This window comes from Neoarius graeffei, chromosome 2, assembly GCF_027579695.1.
Source record: "Neoarius graeffei isolate fNeoGra1 chromosome 2, fNeoGra1.pri, whole genome shotgun sequence".
NCBI lineage: Eukaryota > Metazoa > Chordata > Actinopteri > Siluriformes > Ariidae > Neoarius > Neoarius graeffei.
The window spans coordinates 28,514,689-28,532,188 of NC_083570.1; the positions used below are offsets into that span (position 1 = coordinate 28,514,689).

Below are 17,500 nucleotides of genomic sequence, written 5' to 3' on the forward strand. Positions count from 1 at the left end.
CACTTCTCTGGAGTCGCCCATGGTGAGTGGCGGCGGGCTGGTGTGGACTTGCTTATAGCTCCCCAGCTCAGCTGCCATGTGTTGGAGTTTACCCCAGTGAACGAGAGGGTTGCCTCTCTGCGCCTTCGGATCAGGGAGAGGGCTCTTACTGTTGTTTGTGCCTATGGGCCGAATAGCAGTATAGAGTATCCGGCCTTCTTGGAGTCCCTGGGAGAGGTACTGAGACGTGCTCAGACTGGGGACTCCATTGTTCTACTGGGGGACTTCAATGCTCATGTGGGCGATGACAGTGACACCTGGAGGGGCGTGATTGGGAGGAATGGCCTCCCCGATCTGAACCCGAGTGGTGTTTTGTTATTGGACTTCTGTGCTAGTCATGGTTTGTCCATAACGAACACTATGTTCGAGTATAGGGGTGTCCATAAGTACATGTGGCACCAGGACACCTTAGGTCGGAGGTCGATGATCGACTTTGTTGTCGTTTCATTTGATCTCTGGCCCTGTGTCTTGGACACTTGGGTGAAGAGAGGGGCTGAGCTGTCAACTGATCACCACCTGGTGGTGTGTTGGATCCACTGGCGGAGGAGGAAGCCGGACAGACCTGGCAGGCCCAAACGTATGGTGAAGGTCCGCTGGGAACATCTGGCCGAGCACTCTGTCGGGGAGGTCTTTAACTCCCACCTCCAGGAGAGCTTCTCCCAGCTTCCGAGGGAGGTGGGGGACATTGAGTCTGAGCGGACCATATTCTCTATCTCCATTGTGGATGCGGCTGTTTGGAGCTGTGGCCACAAGGTCTCCGGTGCCTGTCATGGTGGCAATCCCCAAACCTGGTGGTGGACACCGGAAGTAAGGGATGCCGTCAAGCTGAAGGAGTCCTATCGGGCCATGTTGGCCTCCGGGACTCCTGAGGCAGCTGACGGGTATCGGCAGGCCAGGCGTGCCGCAGCTTGGGCAGTTGCGGAGGCAAAAACTCGGAACTGGGAGGAGTTCGGTGAGGCCATGGAGGAGGACTATCGGTCGGCCTTGAAGAAATTCTTGCAAACTGTCCGGTGCCTCAGGAGGGGGAAGCAGTAGTCTGCCAACACTGTTTACAGTGCGGGGGGGCTGTTGACCTTGACTGGGGACATTGTCAGGCGGTGGAAGGAATACTTCGAGGATCTCCTCAATCCCACTGTCACGTCTTCCATTGAAGAAGCGGAGGTTGATGACTCAGAGGTGGACTCGTCCATTACCCAAGCCGAAGTCACTGAGGTGGTTTGCAAGCTCCTCGGTGGCAAGGCACCGGGGGTGGATGAGATCCATCCTGAGTATCTCGAGTCTCTGGATGTTGTGGGGCTGTCTTTGCTGACATGCTTCTGCAACATCGCATGGCGGTCGGGGACAGTGCCTCTGGAGTGGCAGACTGGGGTGGTGGTCCCTCTTTTTAAGAAAGGGGACTGGAGAGTGTGCTCAAATTATAGGGGAATCACACTTCTCAGCCTCCCCGGGAAGGTTTACTCCAGGGTACTGGAGAGGAGAATTCGGCCAATAGTCGAACCTCGGATCCAGGAGGAACAATGCAGTTTTCGTCCTGGTCGCGGAACACTGGACCAGCTCTATACCCTTCATAGGGTGCTCGAGGGTTCATGGGAGTTTGCCCAACCAGTCCACATGTGCTTTGTGGATCTGGAGAAGGCATTCAACCGTGTCCCTCATGGTATTCTGTGGGGGGTGCTTCGGGAGTATGGGGTTCGGGGCTATTTGCTAAGGGCTGTCCGGTCCCTATACGAACGGAACAGGAGTCTGGTTCGCATTGCCGGCAGTAAGTCAGACCTGTTCCCAGTGCATGTTGGACTCTGGCTGGGCTGCCCTTTGTCACCGGTTCTGTTCATAATTTTTATGGACAGAATTTCTAGGCGCAGCCAGGGGCCCGAAGGAATCCTGTTTGGGAACCACAGGATTTCATCTCTGCTTTTTGCGGATGATGATGTCCTATTGGCTTCTTCAAACTAGGACCTTCAGCATGCACTGGGGCGGTTTGCAGTCGAGTGTGAAGCGGCTAGGATGAGAATCAGCACCTCCAAGTCCGAGGCCATGGTTCTCGACCGGAAAAGGGTGGCTTGCCCTCTCCAGGTTGGTGGAGAAGTCCTGCCTCAAGTGGAGGAGTTTAAGTATCTCGGGATCTTGTTCACGAGTGAGGGAAGGATGGAGTGTGAGATCGACAGGCGGATCGGTGCAGCCTCCGCAGTGATGCGGTCGCTTTACCGGTCCGTTGTGGCGAAGAAGGAGCTGAGGCAAAAGGCGAAGCTCTCGATTTACCGGTCAATCTACGTTCTGACTCTCACCTATGGTCATAAGCTTTGGGTAATGACCGAAAAAACAAGATCACGGATACTAATGGCCGAAATGAGTTTCCTTCGCAGGGTGGCTGGGTGCTCCCTTAGAGAGAGGGTGAGAAGCACAGTCACTCGGGAGGAGCTCGGAGTAGAGCCGCTGCTCCTCCACATCGAGAGGAATCAGCTGAGGTGGCTCGGGCATCTCTTTCGGATGCCTCCTGGACGCCTCCCTGGGGAGGTGTTCCAGGCATGTCCCCCTGGGAGGAGGCCCTGGGGAAGACCCAGGACATGCTGGAGGGCCTATGTCTCTCAGCTGGCCTGGGAATGCCTCGGTGAGGAGCTGGCCGAGGTGTCTGGGGAAAGGGAAGTTTGGGCTTCTATGCTCAGGCTGCTGCCTCCGCGACCCGGCCCCGGATAAGCGGACGAAGACGAGACGGAATATAGTATAATCTGCCAGTACTGTAAATATTTTCTCAACATGTCTAAGGATCATACTAAAAGAAATTCTACAAATCACCCTGGAGTGATCAAGCAAATTATGTCTTAAAAAGGAAAAACACTCCACTTTCTTTTCTTTTCGAATTAGGTCTTTGTAATCTTTGCCTCTTACTGAAATGTGACTCATTTCCTGCATATGAGCAACAGAGACAGTTGATTGCTGATTGATTCTTGACTGACATAGATTACATTGTTGACTGTTGGTGCTATGTAGACTATTATGTAGCATTCTTGTCCTCAGCCTGCTTCCAATCATAATTATGTTTTATGCAACTGTACAATGGTATTGAACACTTCTCTGAAGGGGACAAATGGATTATGGTTTAAAATGACACACCCGCGTAACATGTACAGTATAGTCCAAGGTTTGACATGAAACACCGTATTGAACTAATAGTATTATTAACCTATTACTAGTCTTAAAGACTTTTTTTTTTGGTGTGTATTTTTCACATTTATTTTGTCTATATATTCTAACACACACACACACACACACACACACACACACACTGTGTGTGTAAAATAAAATAAGTCATTGGTGTATACTGACAGTGCTGTATAAAATAGCCTGATTGTTTATTCTTATTAGGATATTCCTCTGCCCTCTTGTAGGCTTTGTCCGCTTTCTGGAAGGCTACTACATCATTCTGATCACCAAGCGACGCAAGATGGCTGACATAGGGGGTCACTCCATCTATAAGATAGAAGACACCAACATGATTTATATCCCTCATGACTCAGTCAGAGTCACACATCCTGATGAAGCTAGGTTAGTTTATGTTTATATTTTATACTTTTACAATCGAAGCGTTCAGTTTTCTAAGGTCGCCTATATAAATACGCCGAAATGCAAATTGTAAAAATTCACTAACTTGAGTAACCTAGTTTTGTTGGAACCTGGAGCTTCAAATGTCTCTGTCTGTCTGTCTGTCTGTCTGTCTGTCTATCCACCCACCCACCTACCCACCTACCTTTTTTTGCCAGGAAGTTTAGTAGATCAGGCTGAATATGTACAGTAATCAGCAGCGTGTTCCTTCCCTTTCCTTTTGCCTTACTTTGTGCAATCCCACAAATGCACTTTGTTACCTGAACTGTACTCCAATTGTTTAGGATTGCACATCAGATTCATACATGATACACAAGGTTTTTTTGGAATTATAAAATAAAATCAGGGACAAACAGCATATTTGACCCTTTGTGTCAGCATCACTGTAACATTTGGCTTTGGCTCATGCTGTTTTGGTGTAAGTAAGCATGCGTCACACTAACCTCAAATTGTAATTCACACTCTCCCATTCACACTGTCCCTATGAGTTTCAGGAAGATGCATTAGACCAACCTGTTAACTTATTCGTGCAATGACCTACTTATTTACAGTACACACACACACTGGCCACTTTAATAGCAACAATACGGATACAGCTGAAGATACAGGTCAAGGGCAACAACCAGGCACAGATTTACAGAAACCAGAGAGATGAAGATTGGAAAAAAACATCACTTGGTCTGCTGTTTGGGTCAGCCTACATCCACTGTAGAGTCAGATTCCTGTTCTTGGCTGAAAGCAGTGAAACCTGATGTGGTCTTCCACTTCTTCTGAGATGCTTTTCTGCTCACCACGGATGTAGAGTGTGCTTATTTGAGTTACCGTAGCCTTTTTGTCAGGTCAGTTCAGTCTGGCTGTTCTCCTCTGACCTCTCTTGTCAGCAAGGTGTTTCCTCCCTCAGAACCACTCTCCACTGGATGTGTTTTTCTTTTAACCAATTTCTGTCTACATTCTGCATTAAGAGAACAAAAAAAGATGAACCAATGATTTAAACTATCCTCCAGGTAAATATGTCCCTCCTCGATAATTGATCTTCAGCTGAGATTTTAGTGTTTATGCTTTATTGCTATTTCTCCATTTAAGGCTGCTGCTTCTTTCGGCTTGGTCCTGGGTATGATTGAAAACTGAATCCGGTGGTGAGGCTTCAGTTCGGGAGTCCTGAAGTTCTGGGGATGTGTGGAGCTACCCCTTAGTCACCATTGCTCTCGGGTCCATCCTGGCCCGGGATGGTAGCACCCGTCAGGGCCCCAGCAGTAAATAGTAGCGGTTCAGCGGTGTCAGATCGACAGCGGTTTCCGGCAAATGGCAGTTCTGTTTGTCAACTTGGCAGCAGTCCTGGCAAAAAGCAACAGTTTTTTTTCTGCGGTCGTCTCAGCTATGCTGTGCCACCGAACTACAGAAGATTCCTGCCAAGGGGCATTAAATAGCACCGATTAGTGTCGTCATCTATGGTGCAGCCTCACTTTTTTAATATGGATACAGTAAATGATAGTTGTGGAGATCAGGCTACCGCATACGGGGCAACCGATGCGCCACATCGTACGGCAGTGGTGAGAAATATGCGAAGACCGTATAAGACAGCAGAAGAATCTCGAAGATATCATCCTTTAATTCTCGGTGCATGGAATGTACGAACAACAAATGATAATGCGGACTCTATAAGACCTGAACGTGCAACAGCAATCATCTGCAGAGAGCTTGAGAAAGCACAAATTGACATTTGCGCACTGAGTGAAGTTAGGCGACCTGGCTCAGGTAACGTAATTGAGAGAAGCCATACAATATTTTGGAGTGGCGGCAAAAAGAAAGAAGCAGGTGTTGGTTTTGCTATCAATAATAAACTAGTCACTCAGGGAATGAATCCCAACTCAATCAATGATAGACTCATGACACTAAGGATCCAACTTAGGAATGGTGCCCACTTAACGCTGATTAGCGCTTATGCACCCACAATGCAATGCACACAAGAAGAGAAAGAACAGTTTTATGAAAAGCTTGGTGATTGCTTAGATGAGGCAAAGTCTGATAACACCATAATCTTAGGTGATTTCAACGCCCGCATTGGGAAAGACTGGAAAACTTGGCCATCTGTAATTGGAAAGCATGGAGTGGGAAAAATGAATTAAAACGGGCTCATGTTACTAGAATTATGTACCAGATTTCAACTATCTATCATGGGTACAATGTTTCAACTAAGAAATAGCCTTAAGTGCACATGGCAGCATTTACGTTCGAAGCATTGGCATCAGCTTGATCATATGATAGCCAACAAAGAAGCTAAACAATATATCACAGTTACTAAAGTAAACTTAACAGCTGACTGCTTTACAGATCACAAGTTGCTTGTTTGCAAATGCCGATTTTCTATCAGGCCAAAGAAAAAAGGTGTGAAACCACCTAAAAAGCTCAATACTAACATGAACAGTGAAAGAAGAGCAAAACTTGAACGCTTTTTGAACGAAAGATTGCCTGAGTGCAGTCTCGATTGGGAAGATTTTAAGCAGCTCCTTCAGGAGGCAGCTGATCACACATTTGGAAAGGAAAAAAGTGGTTTCGAACGACTGGTTTGACGATCAGGACGAGGAAATACAAATGTTGCTCAAGGATAAGAAGCTGAACAGGAACGCTCTTAGAGAACGCATTAGAACAATGAAAAACGTGGTTTCAGAAAAAAGCTGAACAGGCAGAGCAATATTCACAAGAAAAGAACCATCGTGAATTTTATGCCATATTAAATGAGGTTTATGGTCCAAAAATAAAAAACTCACACCCTGTAAGATCCAAAGATGGAGCCCTTCTTACATCATCGGAGGAAATCAAAGATAGATGGGTAGAACACTTCAGTGTTCTAAATCATCATACAGAAGTAGATCTAAATATTGTGGAGAGTATCGAACAACATCAAGTGAATGACTCATTAAATGACCTAATCACTGAAAGTGAGCTGGACCAAGCACTCAAAAATACCAAGCTAGGGAAAAGTCCTGGTCCAGATGGAGTGTTAGCAGAAGTCCTTGTGAATGGAGGTGTCCGATTGAGAGCCTTTCTCTTAACAATGGCTACCCTTTTTTGGTCAACAGAAAATATTCCAACCGATTTGATTGACCCTAATATAACGATACTTTACAAAAAAGGAGACAGAAGTCAATGCGGCAGTTACAGAGGGATTTCCCTCCTCAGCGTTGTTGGAAAAGTCTTCGCTGATATTATTCTACAAAGACTCAAAAAGCTGGCAGAACTTATCTACGCACAATCTCAATCTGGATATCGTAGTGGCAGAAGTACTATCGACGGTATTTTCACACTTAGACAGCTGATGGAAAAGTCAAGGGAACAGCGAAGGAACATGTATATAGAGATCTTGCAGTCACGTGACCGGAAAGTACACAACCGCCATCTTGTCGGTCAAAAACACTGCTGAATACTGCTGCACTCGTGTACAGAATGGATCAATTTCAACCGACGGACTACACGGCTCATTTTTCTAATGAACAGATAACCAGATATATGTCTAAAATAAACGATCTACAGATTTGTGACCCTTATGGCTTACTGGACGGAGTTTTCACGACCGGATTTTGAACTGCCAGCGGAATACCCGGACGTGTATAATTACCTCATTAACTTTCCCTCGCTGTTCAGTGGTGAAGCACTGCGTGCCTATAAATCTCTGGACAGTTATCTTTACAGAAATTCAGGATTTGTCAGCGACTCAGATGTGGCATCTTGTAAACAAGAATCCTCATTGGATGGGTAAGTCACTTAAGTATTGAGTATAGCACTGACCAGCCGATTATAGAATAGAATAACGTAATTCCAAATCGTCCGTCTTGTTTACATGGATCTGGCGTTGGAGAGGTAGAGGCTTGGCAGTGGAGATTTGAATGGCTGTTTTCTGAGCTTAGTCAACAGGCCAGCTCTGCAGCCTCGCTTTTGCTTCCGCTCCCGGCACCGCCTCCTTCGCTTTGCTTCCGATAACAATCCACGGAGACCCTGCTGGTCTCGCTATCTCGTCCGGAATGTTTTTTTTTTTCTCGTCCAGAATGTTGTGCATGCGATGGAAATCGCTACAAACCGTCATTTTCTGCTGGAAACCAATGTCCAGTAAGTCCATACGGTTGTAGTGGATATTGAAGTCCGGTACAGACGAACAACACGCAAAAATACACACAAAAAACATAAACGTGCACAGGTAGGGAGAGCTTGTAGCCGCAACCGTTGTAGTAGAATTGTATATAGTAGGGTTTTCCAGAACAAAAGGTAGAAGTAAAAGCAGAAGTAGAACCAGAAGTAGAAGGCGGAATATGGCGTTTGACCGACAAGATGGCGTCTGTCACACTCTGGATCGGCTGTGACGTCACATGCAAGTGCTCCATAGCCTTCATCGATTTCACCAAAGCCTTCGACACAGTGAACCGTGACGACCTTTATGCCATCTTGGGCAAACTCGGTTGTCCAGCGAAATTCATCAGAATTATCAAGAAGTTATACACAAATGTACATGCAAGACTCCTCGTTGACGGTGAACTCACAAATCCTTTTGAATACAACAGTGGTGTTAAACAAGGCTGTAAACTAGCTCCCACACTCTATGGCATATACGCAGCTGTTTTACTATGGCTTGCATACAAGGAGATCAAGCACACTCACAGCATCCAAATCAGGTTTCGATATGATGGTGACTTATTTGACCTCAGAAGACTAAAGAGTAAGACCAAAGTCCTTGCCGTATACATCAGAGAGGTACAATATGCAGATGATATAGCAATTTTCAGTGACACACCCGATGGTTTACAAATCCTTCTCACTGCCTACAATGATCTAGCTAAAAAGATGGGTCTATGCATTAACACCAAAAAAACTGAAACAATGTGCATTGGACCAGAAGCTGAATTTTTCATCGATCACACCAAATTAAAGAATGTCAGCAGCTTTAAGTATCTTGGTAGCTACGTAACAAATGACTGTTCAATAAAGGAAGAATTAACAGCACGAATCCAAGCAAATTCGTGTGCTTTTGGAAGATTGCGTCATCAAGTTTTTGACTCGCATGACCTATACCACTAAAGTAAAGGTCTACAATCAATGCCTTATGCCGCTACTAATGTATGGCAGTGAAACATGGACTTTGAACCATCAACAAGTTAGGCAACTCCGTACAGTTCAACAGCGTCATTTAAGGAGAATACTGAAGATAAAATGGCACCATTATATCAGCAACGAAGAAGTCCTCGCAATAGCATGTGTGGAAGACATAGAAATATTATTGGTAAGAAGTCGACTACGCTGGCTAGACCATGTGTCCAGAATGGAGGATGATCGTCCAGTGAAATCCTTACTATATAGTGAATTAACTGAAGGAAAACGTCCTGTTGGTCGTCCAAAGCTCAGATATAAAGACACGTGTAAAAGTGTGTTGAAATGTGGTGATGTTCTCGACCAATGGAAGACAAAAGTAGAGAATCAAACTGAATGGAGAAAGATGATTCGTCAAATATGTGACAAAGTCAACGAGAAAAGAGTTCATGCATATGAAAAACAGAGGGACAAGAGGAGAAAGAAAGGAAATGAATCAGATACAATCTCATAAACTTATGAACTTATTTACTGTATCTTTTGTTAATTGTTATACCCGTTTTCGGGATTAGGCGTATATATTCTTTCGGCTGTTCCCGTTAGGGGTCACCACAGTGGATAATGTCCCCCCATTTCCTCCTGTCCTCTGTATCTTTTTCTGTAGCACCAACCATCCTCATGTCCTCCTTCACCACATCCATAAATCTCATCTTTGGTCTTCCTCTTTTTCTTCTAACTGGCAACTCTATCTCCAGCATTCTTTTCCCAATATACCCTGCATCCCTCCTCTGTATGTGTCCAAACCAAGCCATCCTACATGTGCTCTCCCTCTAATATTCTCATTTCTAATCCCGTCCAACTTTGTCACTCCCAATGACGAATCTCGGCATCTTCAACTCTGCTATCTCCAGTTCATCCTCCTGTCTTTTTGTCAGTGCCACTGTCTCCAAACCATACAACATAAGTGCTCTTACTACTGTCTTGTACACTTTCACTTTTGCTGGCAATTGTCTGTCACAAATCATTCCTGACACACTCCATCCATTCCAATCTGCTTGCACTCTCTCCTTCACTTCTCTTCTGCACTCATCATTGGTTTGTACAGTTGACCCCAGATATTTGAACTCCTCTGCTTTGACCACCTTTATTCCTTGTAGCTGTACTATTCCACTGTCCTCACACTTACACACGCACTCTGTCTTGCTCCTACTGACTTTCATTCCCCTTCTCTCTAGTGCATGTCCATGTCTCTCTAAGTTTTCTTCCATTTGCTCCCTATTCTCACAACAGATCACAATATCGTCTACGAACATCATTGCCTCTTGCCTAATGTTGTCTATCAGCCAGTCCATTACTGTTGCAAACAAGAAAGGGCTTAGGACCATGCCCTGGTGCAATCCAACATTTACCTTAAATGCCTCAATCATTCTCACTGCTGTCACACTGTCCTCATACATATCCTGCACCAATCTCACATGCTTCTCTGCCACTCCTGATTTCCTCATAGAGTACTACAACTCCTCTCTCGGCACCCTGTCATATGCCTTTTCTAAATCCACAAATGCACAATGTAGCTCCTTCTGGCCTTCTCTATACCTTTCCTTCAACATTCTCAAAGCAAATATTGCATTTGTAGTACTCTTTCCTGGCATGAAACCATATTGCTGCTCACGTATCTCCACCTCTCCTCTTAGCCTAGCTTCCACAACTCTTTCCCATAACTTCATACTGTAGTTGATCTACTTTATGCCTCTATAGTTACTGCAGCACTGGGCATCGCCCTTGTTCTTGAATATTGGTACCAGTATTCTCCAATCCTCAGGGATCCTCTCACTTTCCAAGATCTTGTTAAACAGCCTAGTCAAAAAGTCAATTGCCATCTCTCCTAAGCATCTCCATGCCTCCACTGGTGTATCATCTAGGCCAACTACCTTACCAATTTTCATTCTCTTCATAGCTCTCCTTACCTCCTCCTTGCTAATCTGCTGTACTTCCTGATTCACTATCTCCACCTCGGCCAACCTTCTCTCTCATTTCATTTTCTTCATTCTGTTACTCCATTTAAGGCATGTAGCCTTATTTTCAGAAATAATAATAATAATAATAATAATAATCCATTTAATGCCTTATTTTCAGAACTTTTAATAATGCTGATTGCACATTCACTTTATTAATTTGAAGTGAGGGTGAGAATGTACAGACACTAAAGCACACATAAACAGAAAAATCATGTACTATGTGAGTGCTGTCATGAAACTAGGTCACACGTCTGGTATTATTTTAACATCTCTCTTTATGGAAGTGTGCTCTGGACCACATTTGCTGTTCCCATTGACAGTTTAGTGCTTTAACTTTGTGTCACCATCATTGTATTTCTACAGATATGTGAGAATGTTCCAGAATGTAGACCTGTCCAGTAACTTCTATTTCAGGTAAGAGTGCTCAGACGTTCTCTACAAAGCAACTCGGCAAAGTTGTCACATGTCCTGCTGGGTTTTTTTTTTGTGTGTGTGTGTGTGTGTGTGTGTGTGTGTGTGTGTGTGTGTTTAAGTACACCCTGTTCCCAATACAAGGTTTGATTGGGTCTTAATTTAGCAGTACTTGGGATCAAAATTTATCCTGTAACAGTATAATGAGCGTGGGGCAGGTTGGCCTGTGATACGTAGCAGATCCTCGATCTTGGATTACCTTTCTGATACTTGGCTTATTGCTTATGTGTGTAGCTGTGTTCATTTGTCCTTGTCCCCTTTTTTGTATGTGTGCGTATCATAAGGAGTACAGGATATGCTGTATTTTGGATGGACCTTGGGTTTTTGGCTCACGTGCATGTCTAGCTCTTGTAGATGCTAATATAGTTTGTTGCCTTTAGTTTTGCATGTGGATTTTTTTTTGTATGTGGTCTTAATATAGTCATCATTTTTTACTTAATAAATTCTACATGTATGGTCTAATTAAAACAGTATGATACATGTATGTATTATATATGGGCTATGTTGCCTGCACTTTTCACAAAAAATGATATTGCATCTCAGTAAGTCTATGCATATTAAGACTTTATAGGAAATAAAATGGTCCTTAACTGGTTATGGACTCAATCCTTGCTCAGATAAATCTGTGAAATAGGGCTGTGTGAGGTTTACACTGAGCATGAGTGTGACACGAAAATGTCAAGTACGGCTGGTGCTGTTATTAAAAAATGGAATTGGCACAACCGTGACTGTGCCTAGACTAGAGGAGACCGTCAACCAAAAAGTCAAGTCAAGTTTATTTGTAAAGCGTTTTTAATAATGGACATTGTCATAAAACAGCTTTACAGAAAATTAAAGACTTTTAAAATATGAGCTAATTTTATCCCAAATAATTGATTTATTCCTAATGAGCAAGTCTGTGGCGACGGTGGCAAGTAAAAACTCCCTCAGATGACAAGGAGGAAACCTTGAAAGGAACCAGACTCAAAAGGGAACTCGTCCTCATTTGGATGATAACAGATAGCTTGACTATAAATAACTTGCTTCTATAACTGTGTCCTGTATAGTCACAAAGTACAACTGTACAACCAGTGAAGTCATTATAGTTTTATCATGAAGTCGATTTTGTTGAAATTGTCAACAGTTCATTGAAGGAGACTTGAGTGCAAAACTGTTCATGACAACTATAGTCTTAAAGTTATCGTGGAAATTGTAGTCCTTAGCCATCATAGCAAAACTGTAAGTGTCCAGAGCCATTTTCCAAGTGTGGCTTTTGACTGTCAATATGAGCCATCCTCCACAGAAGCGATATGATGAGACTCCAGCCAGACGTAGGGCATCAGGATGGATCAGGCAGGTCCGAGGAGCAGAAGAATCCAGCATCACTGGTGTCTCAGGATTGACATGTAACTTGACACAGAGAGAGAGAGAGAGAAAACACAGGTTGTTGGGTATACCCGGTGTCATCTAATGGTTAAGAACAGTATACATTTTCCGCTGAGTGCAAGCAGGGACCCTGGCAAGACTAACTATGACAGCATAAATAAAAGGGAGAGCCAGAAGTTAACACAAATATGAGGGAGCCCTGGGACATAAAGCAGCCAGCCACTCCATCCACAAACCCAAGTGAACATGGGGGGGACTGCATCCATACATCCCAGTTTACCAAAACACGCTATGCCTGAGGACCCTCCAGATCTACTCCTTTGCGTAATTAAAAAAAAAAAAAAAAACAATTAACAAAAGGCTTGACTAAAAAGATATGTTTTCAGCCTAGACTTAAACATTGAGACTGTGTCTGAGTCCTAAACACTACTTGGAAGGCTGTTCCATAACTGTGGGGCTTTGTAAGAAGAGCCTCTGCCTCTGATGTAGCCTTTACTATATGAGGTACCAACAGATAGCCTGCACCTTTTGATCTAAGTAGGTGTGGTGGGTCATAAAGGACCAGAAGTTTGCTCAAGTACTGTGGTGCAAGACCATTCAGTGCTTTAAATGCCAATAGTAGTATTTTATAATCAATACAAAATTTTACTGAAAGCCCATTCAATGTGGATAAGATGGGGTGATGTGGTCATATCTTGAAGTAAGGACTCTTGCTGCTGCATTTTGAACTAACTGGAGCTTGTTTATGCATTTATTGCAACATTCAGTCAGTAAGGCATTACAATAATTCAACCTAGAGGTAACAAAGGCATGAATTAGTTTTTCTGCATCATGGAGTGACATTATATTTCTTATCTTAGCAATATTTCTGAGATGAAAAAAAGCTATCCGCATAATGTTATCCGCATAATGTTATTGATATGAGTTTCAAATGAAAGACTGGAGTCAGTGATCACCCCGAGGTGTTTTTGCAGTCGTGTAGGTAAAGGATCTCGTACATAAGTTAAAGATTTTGATGTGGAAATTAATGAAGTTCGTTCAATTTCTCTAAGGGGAGTAAAGCATTCTAATTGCTGATCTGATACAGTTGTATCAATTATCAAAATTATAGTTTTCAATTATTCTATTTTTTATTTTAATTTATTGCATTGCCTGTTTGCACCGTGGGTCAGAGGGGACTGAAATTTCATCTGTGCTGTATGTATGGCATATATAGCATATTTAGCATATTTGACAATAAAGTTAAGTTGACTTGACTTATATTGTTAACTACAGCATTACTTAAATTCTCCGGCCTTAAATTAGTTTGAATTTTTCTTCAGATATTTTAAATGTTGTCACTGAAAAAATTCATGAAGTTGTTGCCAATACATACTGCAGGTGCTACAGTATTAAAAATAATCCTAGATTCCTATTTGTTACCCTCTATTAGGGTGGAGAGGTATGTTGATCTAGCAACACTAAGAGCTTTTCTATACTTCAGGAGGCTCTCTTTCCACACTCATTGGAATACTACCAATTTTGTTTGACGCTATTTACGTTCTAATTTTCGAGTGGTCTGTTTTAAAGTGCAGGTATAATCATTATACCAGGGTGCTAATTTTTTCTCTCTCATCATTTTTCTTTTATAAGTTGAGCTACATTATCTAAAGTATAGCGGAACGTTGATTCTAAGCATTCAGTTGCCTGATCAAGTTCTGTGGGGGGTGATGGCAAGCCAATCAAAGTTGATAACTCTGTGAGACTATTTAGAAAACTTTGTGAAGTAGTTGATGCCCATGTATGTTTGACACAGTTGCATGCAAAGGTGCATATATTATTGCTCAGACATATTTTGAATAAGATGAGATAATGATCTGAGAACTTCAGACTGTGGAAGTGTGACTATATTTTCTATATTTAACCCAAATGTTTGTATTGGATCAAGAGCGTGACCACCATTATGAGTAGGTCCTATGGCGTTCTGATTAACCCTACTGAATCTAGAATGGACACAAATGCTGTTTTCAAAGGGCCTTCTGAGTTATCAAAGTGAATATTAAAGTCTCCAACAACTAAGGCTTTGTCTAAGGAAATAACCAGGTCTGAGATGAAATCCGCAAATTCAGAAAGAAATTTAGAATATGGCCCCGGGGGCCTGTAAAAAATAAGTAGCAGAATTGACTGGGTAGACTTATTTTTTTGTGGCTACATGTGTTGGTATGAAGAACTTAAAATGTATTGAATCTATAACTAGGTTTTTGTGTTACACCTAATCATTATAAATAACCGCGACGCCTCCTCCTCTGTCAGTTAGATGAGGCTGGTGTATATAATTGTATCCAGGAGGACTCGCTTCATTTAATGCTACATACTCATTTGGTTTAATCCATGTTTCTGTTAAACACAGTACATTAAACTCATGATCAGTAATAGGTTCATTAACAATTAGCGATTTAGACATAAGAGAGCTAATATTTACTACCTTTAGATCAAAGGTGTTGGCAGTGGCTGTACAGTCAGTATGATCTAATTTTATATTAACCCTCTGGGGTTGAGAGCTTCGTCGGTGAAGCTCGGCTGGTTTAGAATGACTAGATCACGTATTTAGATAAATATCTTTTGAGTTTTTATCATCCAAGCATGATAAATATATTGACAAACTTTACACTTTTATATGTGCCCACTGCCAAATATTATATATTTTTTAAATTGCCTAAATTAGATGAAACATAAAACTTGTCACCTTACTCCGTTACAACTGAATTGGAGTGCTGAGTGCCCACTTACGGATTCATAAAAGACTATTCATATGATAATGGCATGATAATCACTTTCACTCTTTTGGTTTTGATTGGTTTCTCTTTTGCGGTGGGAATGTCCAGCGTGAACAGGATAAAATCTGTCAGCCATAGTTTAGGCTACCTATTTGGAGGTAAAACTTGTTGCGAGATGGCATGCGGATTTTATGTGCTTTGGATGATTCAGGACAGTGATTCAATTCATGATGCAGCACAGTGATTCAATTCAGTCTTGGTAACTGCGACAATGATCATGAGCAGTGCCTTTTTACTTCAACTTGATCCAGCAGAAGATCAACTCGAGTGAATGTAAATATTTCTTCTATTTCTAGATGAGCATATTGGTTGATATGTGTGCGGCATAGTGCATACACAGGAAAAATGACTGAGCAATTTTTCCAGAGTTAAAAGCATTTTCCTCAAAAATAGTTAATTTTGCTCTATTTTGAGTTTAGAGAATAAAATTTGGAGTCGGCGTGGGAGCAAAATTACAGAGTAAGTGTGTAACAGAGTTTGTTGTGGCTCTGAACTGAGTAAAATAGTACAAGAGTTAATTTCATGGCACAATGAATAGTCAAATGCCAAATAAATGAAGATATTGTAAAAAACAGTTTTAGAATTGTGTTGGAATGTGTGAAAAAACATTACCTTACCCATTGTGGCGAACTGTTTTGATCACTTGAGCTGATGGGATTAAGAGATGGCAGTGGAAGGGGTATTCACTCTTCTCATTGAATGGAATGGAATTTTTTATTCTTCTCATTGAATACCCCTCCCACTGTCAACCCTTTATCCCAAAACAACAGGGCATAAATTTTTTGATGACCAGTTAATTGTCGAAATCAGTCGATCAGATTTAAGTTTTTGTGCTTGATACATTTCTAAGACCAAACAGAATCACCTCAAGTGATCAAATGGTTTGTCAGAATGGGTAAGACCTGGCAGGCGCAAACGTATGGTGAGGGTCCGCTGGTAATGTCTGGCCGAGCACTCTGTCGGGGAGGTCTTAACTCCCACCTCCAGGAGAGCTTCTCCCAGCTTCCGAGGGAGGTGGGGGACATTGAGTCTAAGTGGACTATGTTCTCTACCTCCATTGTGGATGCGGCTGTTCGGAGCTGTGGCCGCAAGGTCTCTGGTGCCTGTCGTGGTGGCAATCCCCAAACCCGGTGGTGGACACCGGAAGTAAGGGATGCCGTCAAGCTGAAGGAGTCCTATCGGGCCATGTCGGCCTCTGGGACTCCTGAGGCAGCTGACTGGTATCGGCAGGCCAGGTGTGCCGCCGCTCGGGCAGTTGCGGAGGCAAAAACTCGGAACTGGGAGGAGTTCGGTGAGGCCATGGAGGAGGACTATCGGTCGGCCTCGAAGAAATTCTGGCAAACCGTCCGGCGCCTCAGGAGGGGGAAGCAGTACTCTGCCAACACCGTTTACAGTGTGGGTGGAGAGCTGTTGACCTCGACTGGGGACATTGTCGGGCGGTGGAAGGAATACTTCGAGGATCTCCTCAATCCCACCATCACATCTTTCATTGAGGAAGCGGAGGCTGATGACTCAGAGGTGGGCTCGTCCATTACCCAAGCCAAAGTCATTGAGGTGGTTTGCAAGCTCCTCGGTGGCAAGGCACCGGGGGTGGATGAGATCTGCCCTGAGTATTTCAAGTCTCTGGATAGGATAGAGGTGTCTGGGGAGAGGGAAGTTTGGGCTTCCATGCTCAGACTGCTGCGTCCGCGACCCGGCACTGGATAAGCGGATGAAGACGAGACAGTTCAAACAATGTACATTTAGCTTTTTGTTTTTGTCTACGCTTTTTATCTGTTTGTACTAAGAGAGCTAAGTGAAACCGGAGTCAAATTCCTCGTGTGTTTTCACATACCTGGCAAATAAAGTTTATTTATTATTATTATTGTACATAACTACAAATAATTGAAAGGTGTTGTAGCCACTTTGCCAAGATCTAGAATGAAACCTAAACTGTCACCCTCAGCTGGCAAGAAATTAGTTCAGATGGTCAGGAACCACCAAGGCACAGGCCTTCCATGAAGTAGAAGCTATTGGAACAGTGTCTACAGTCAAGTGAGTTTTATATTGCTATGGACTGAGAGGCTGCCATTCAAGAAAGGAGGCCCTGCTCCAAAATCGACACCTTCAAGCTTC

At 43.2% G+C, this 17,500-nt stretch overlaps 1 protein-coding gene across 3 annotated transcripts in view; it reads left to right on the forward strand.

The window, feature by feature from the left end:
* The window catches only part of fig4a (FIG4 phosphoinositide 5-phosphatase a), a 111,463-nt gene that overhangs the window by 9,578 nt on the left and 84,385 nt on the right, over nt 1–17,500 (forward strand). For all 3 annotated transcript variants that reach the window (XM_060914056.1, XM_060914057.1, XM_060914059.1), the window contains exons 5-6: nt 3,426–3,582; nt 11,097–11,147. In XM_060914056.1, coding sequence (XP_060770039.1) covers nt 3,426–3,582; nt 11,097–11,147 — 208 coding nt within the window. The remainder of the gene's footprint in view (nt 1–3,425; nt 3,583–11,096; nt 11,148–17,500) is intronic.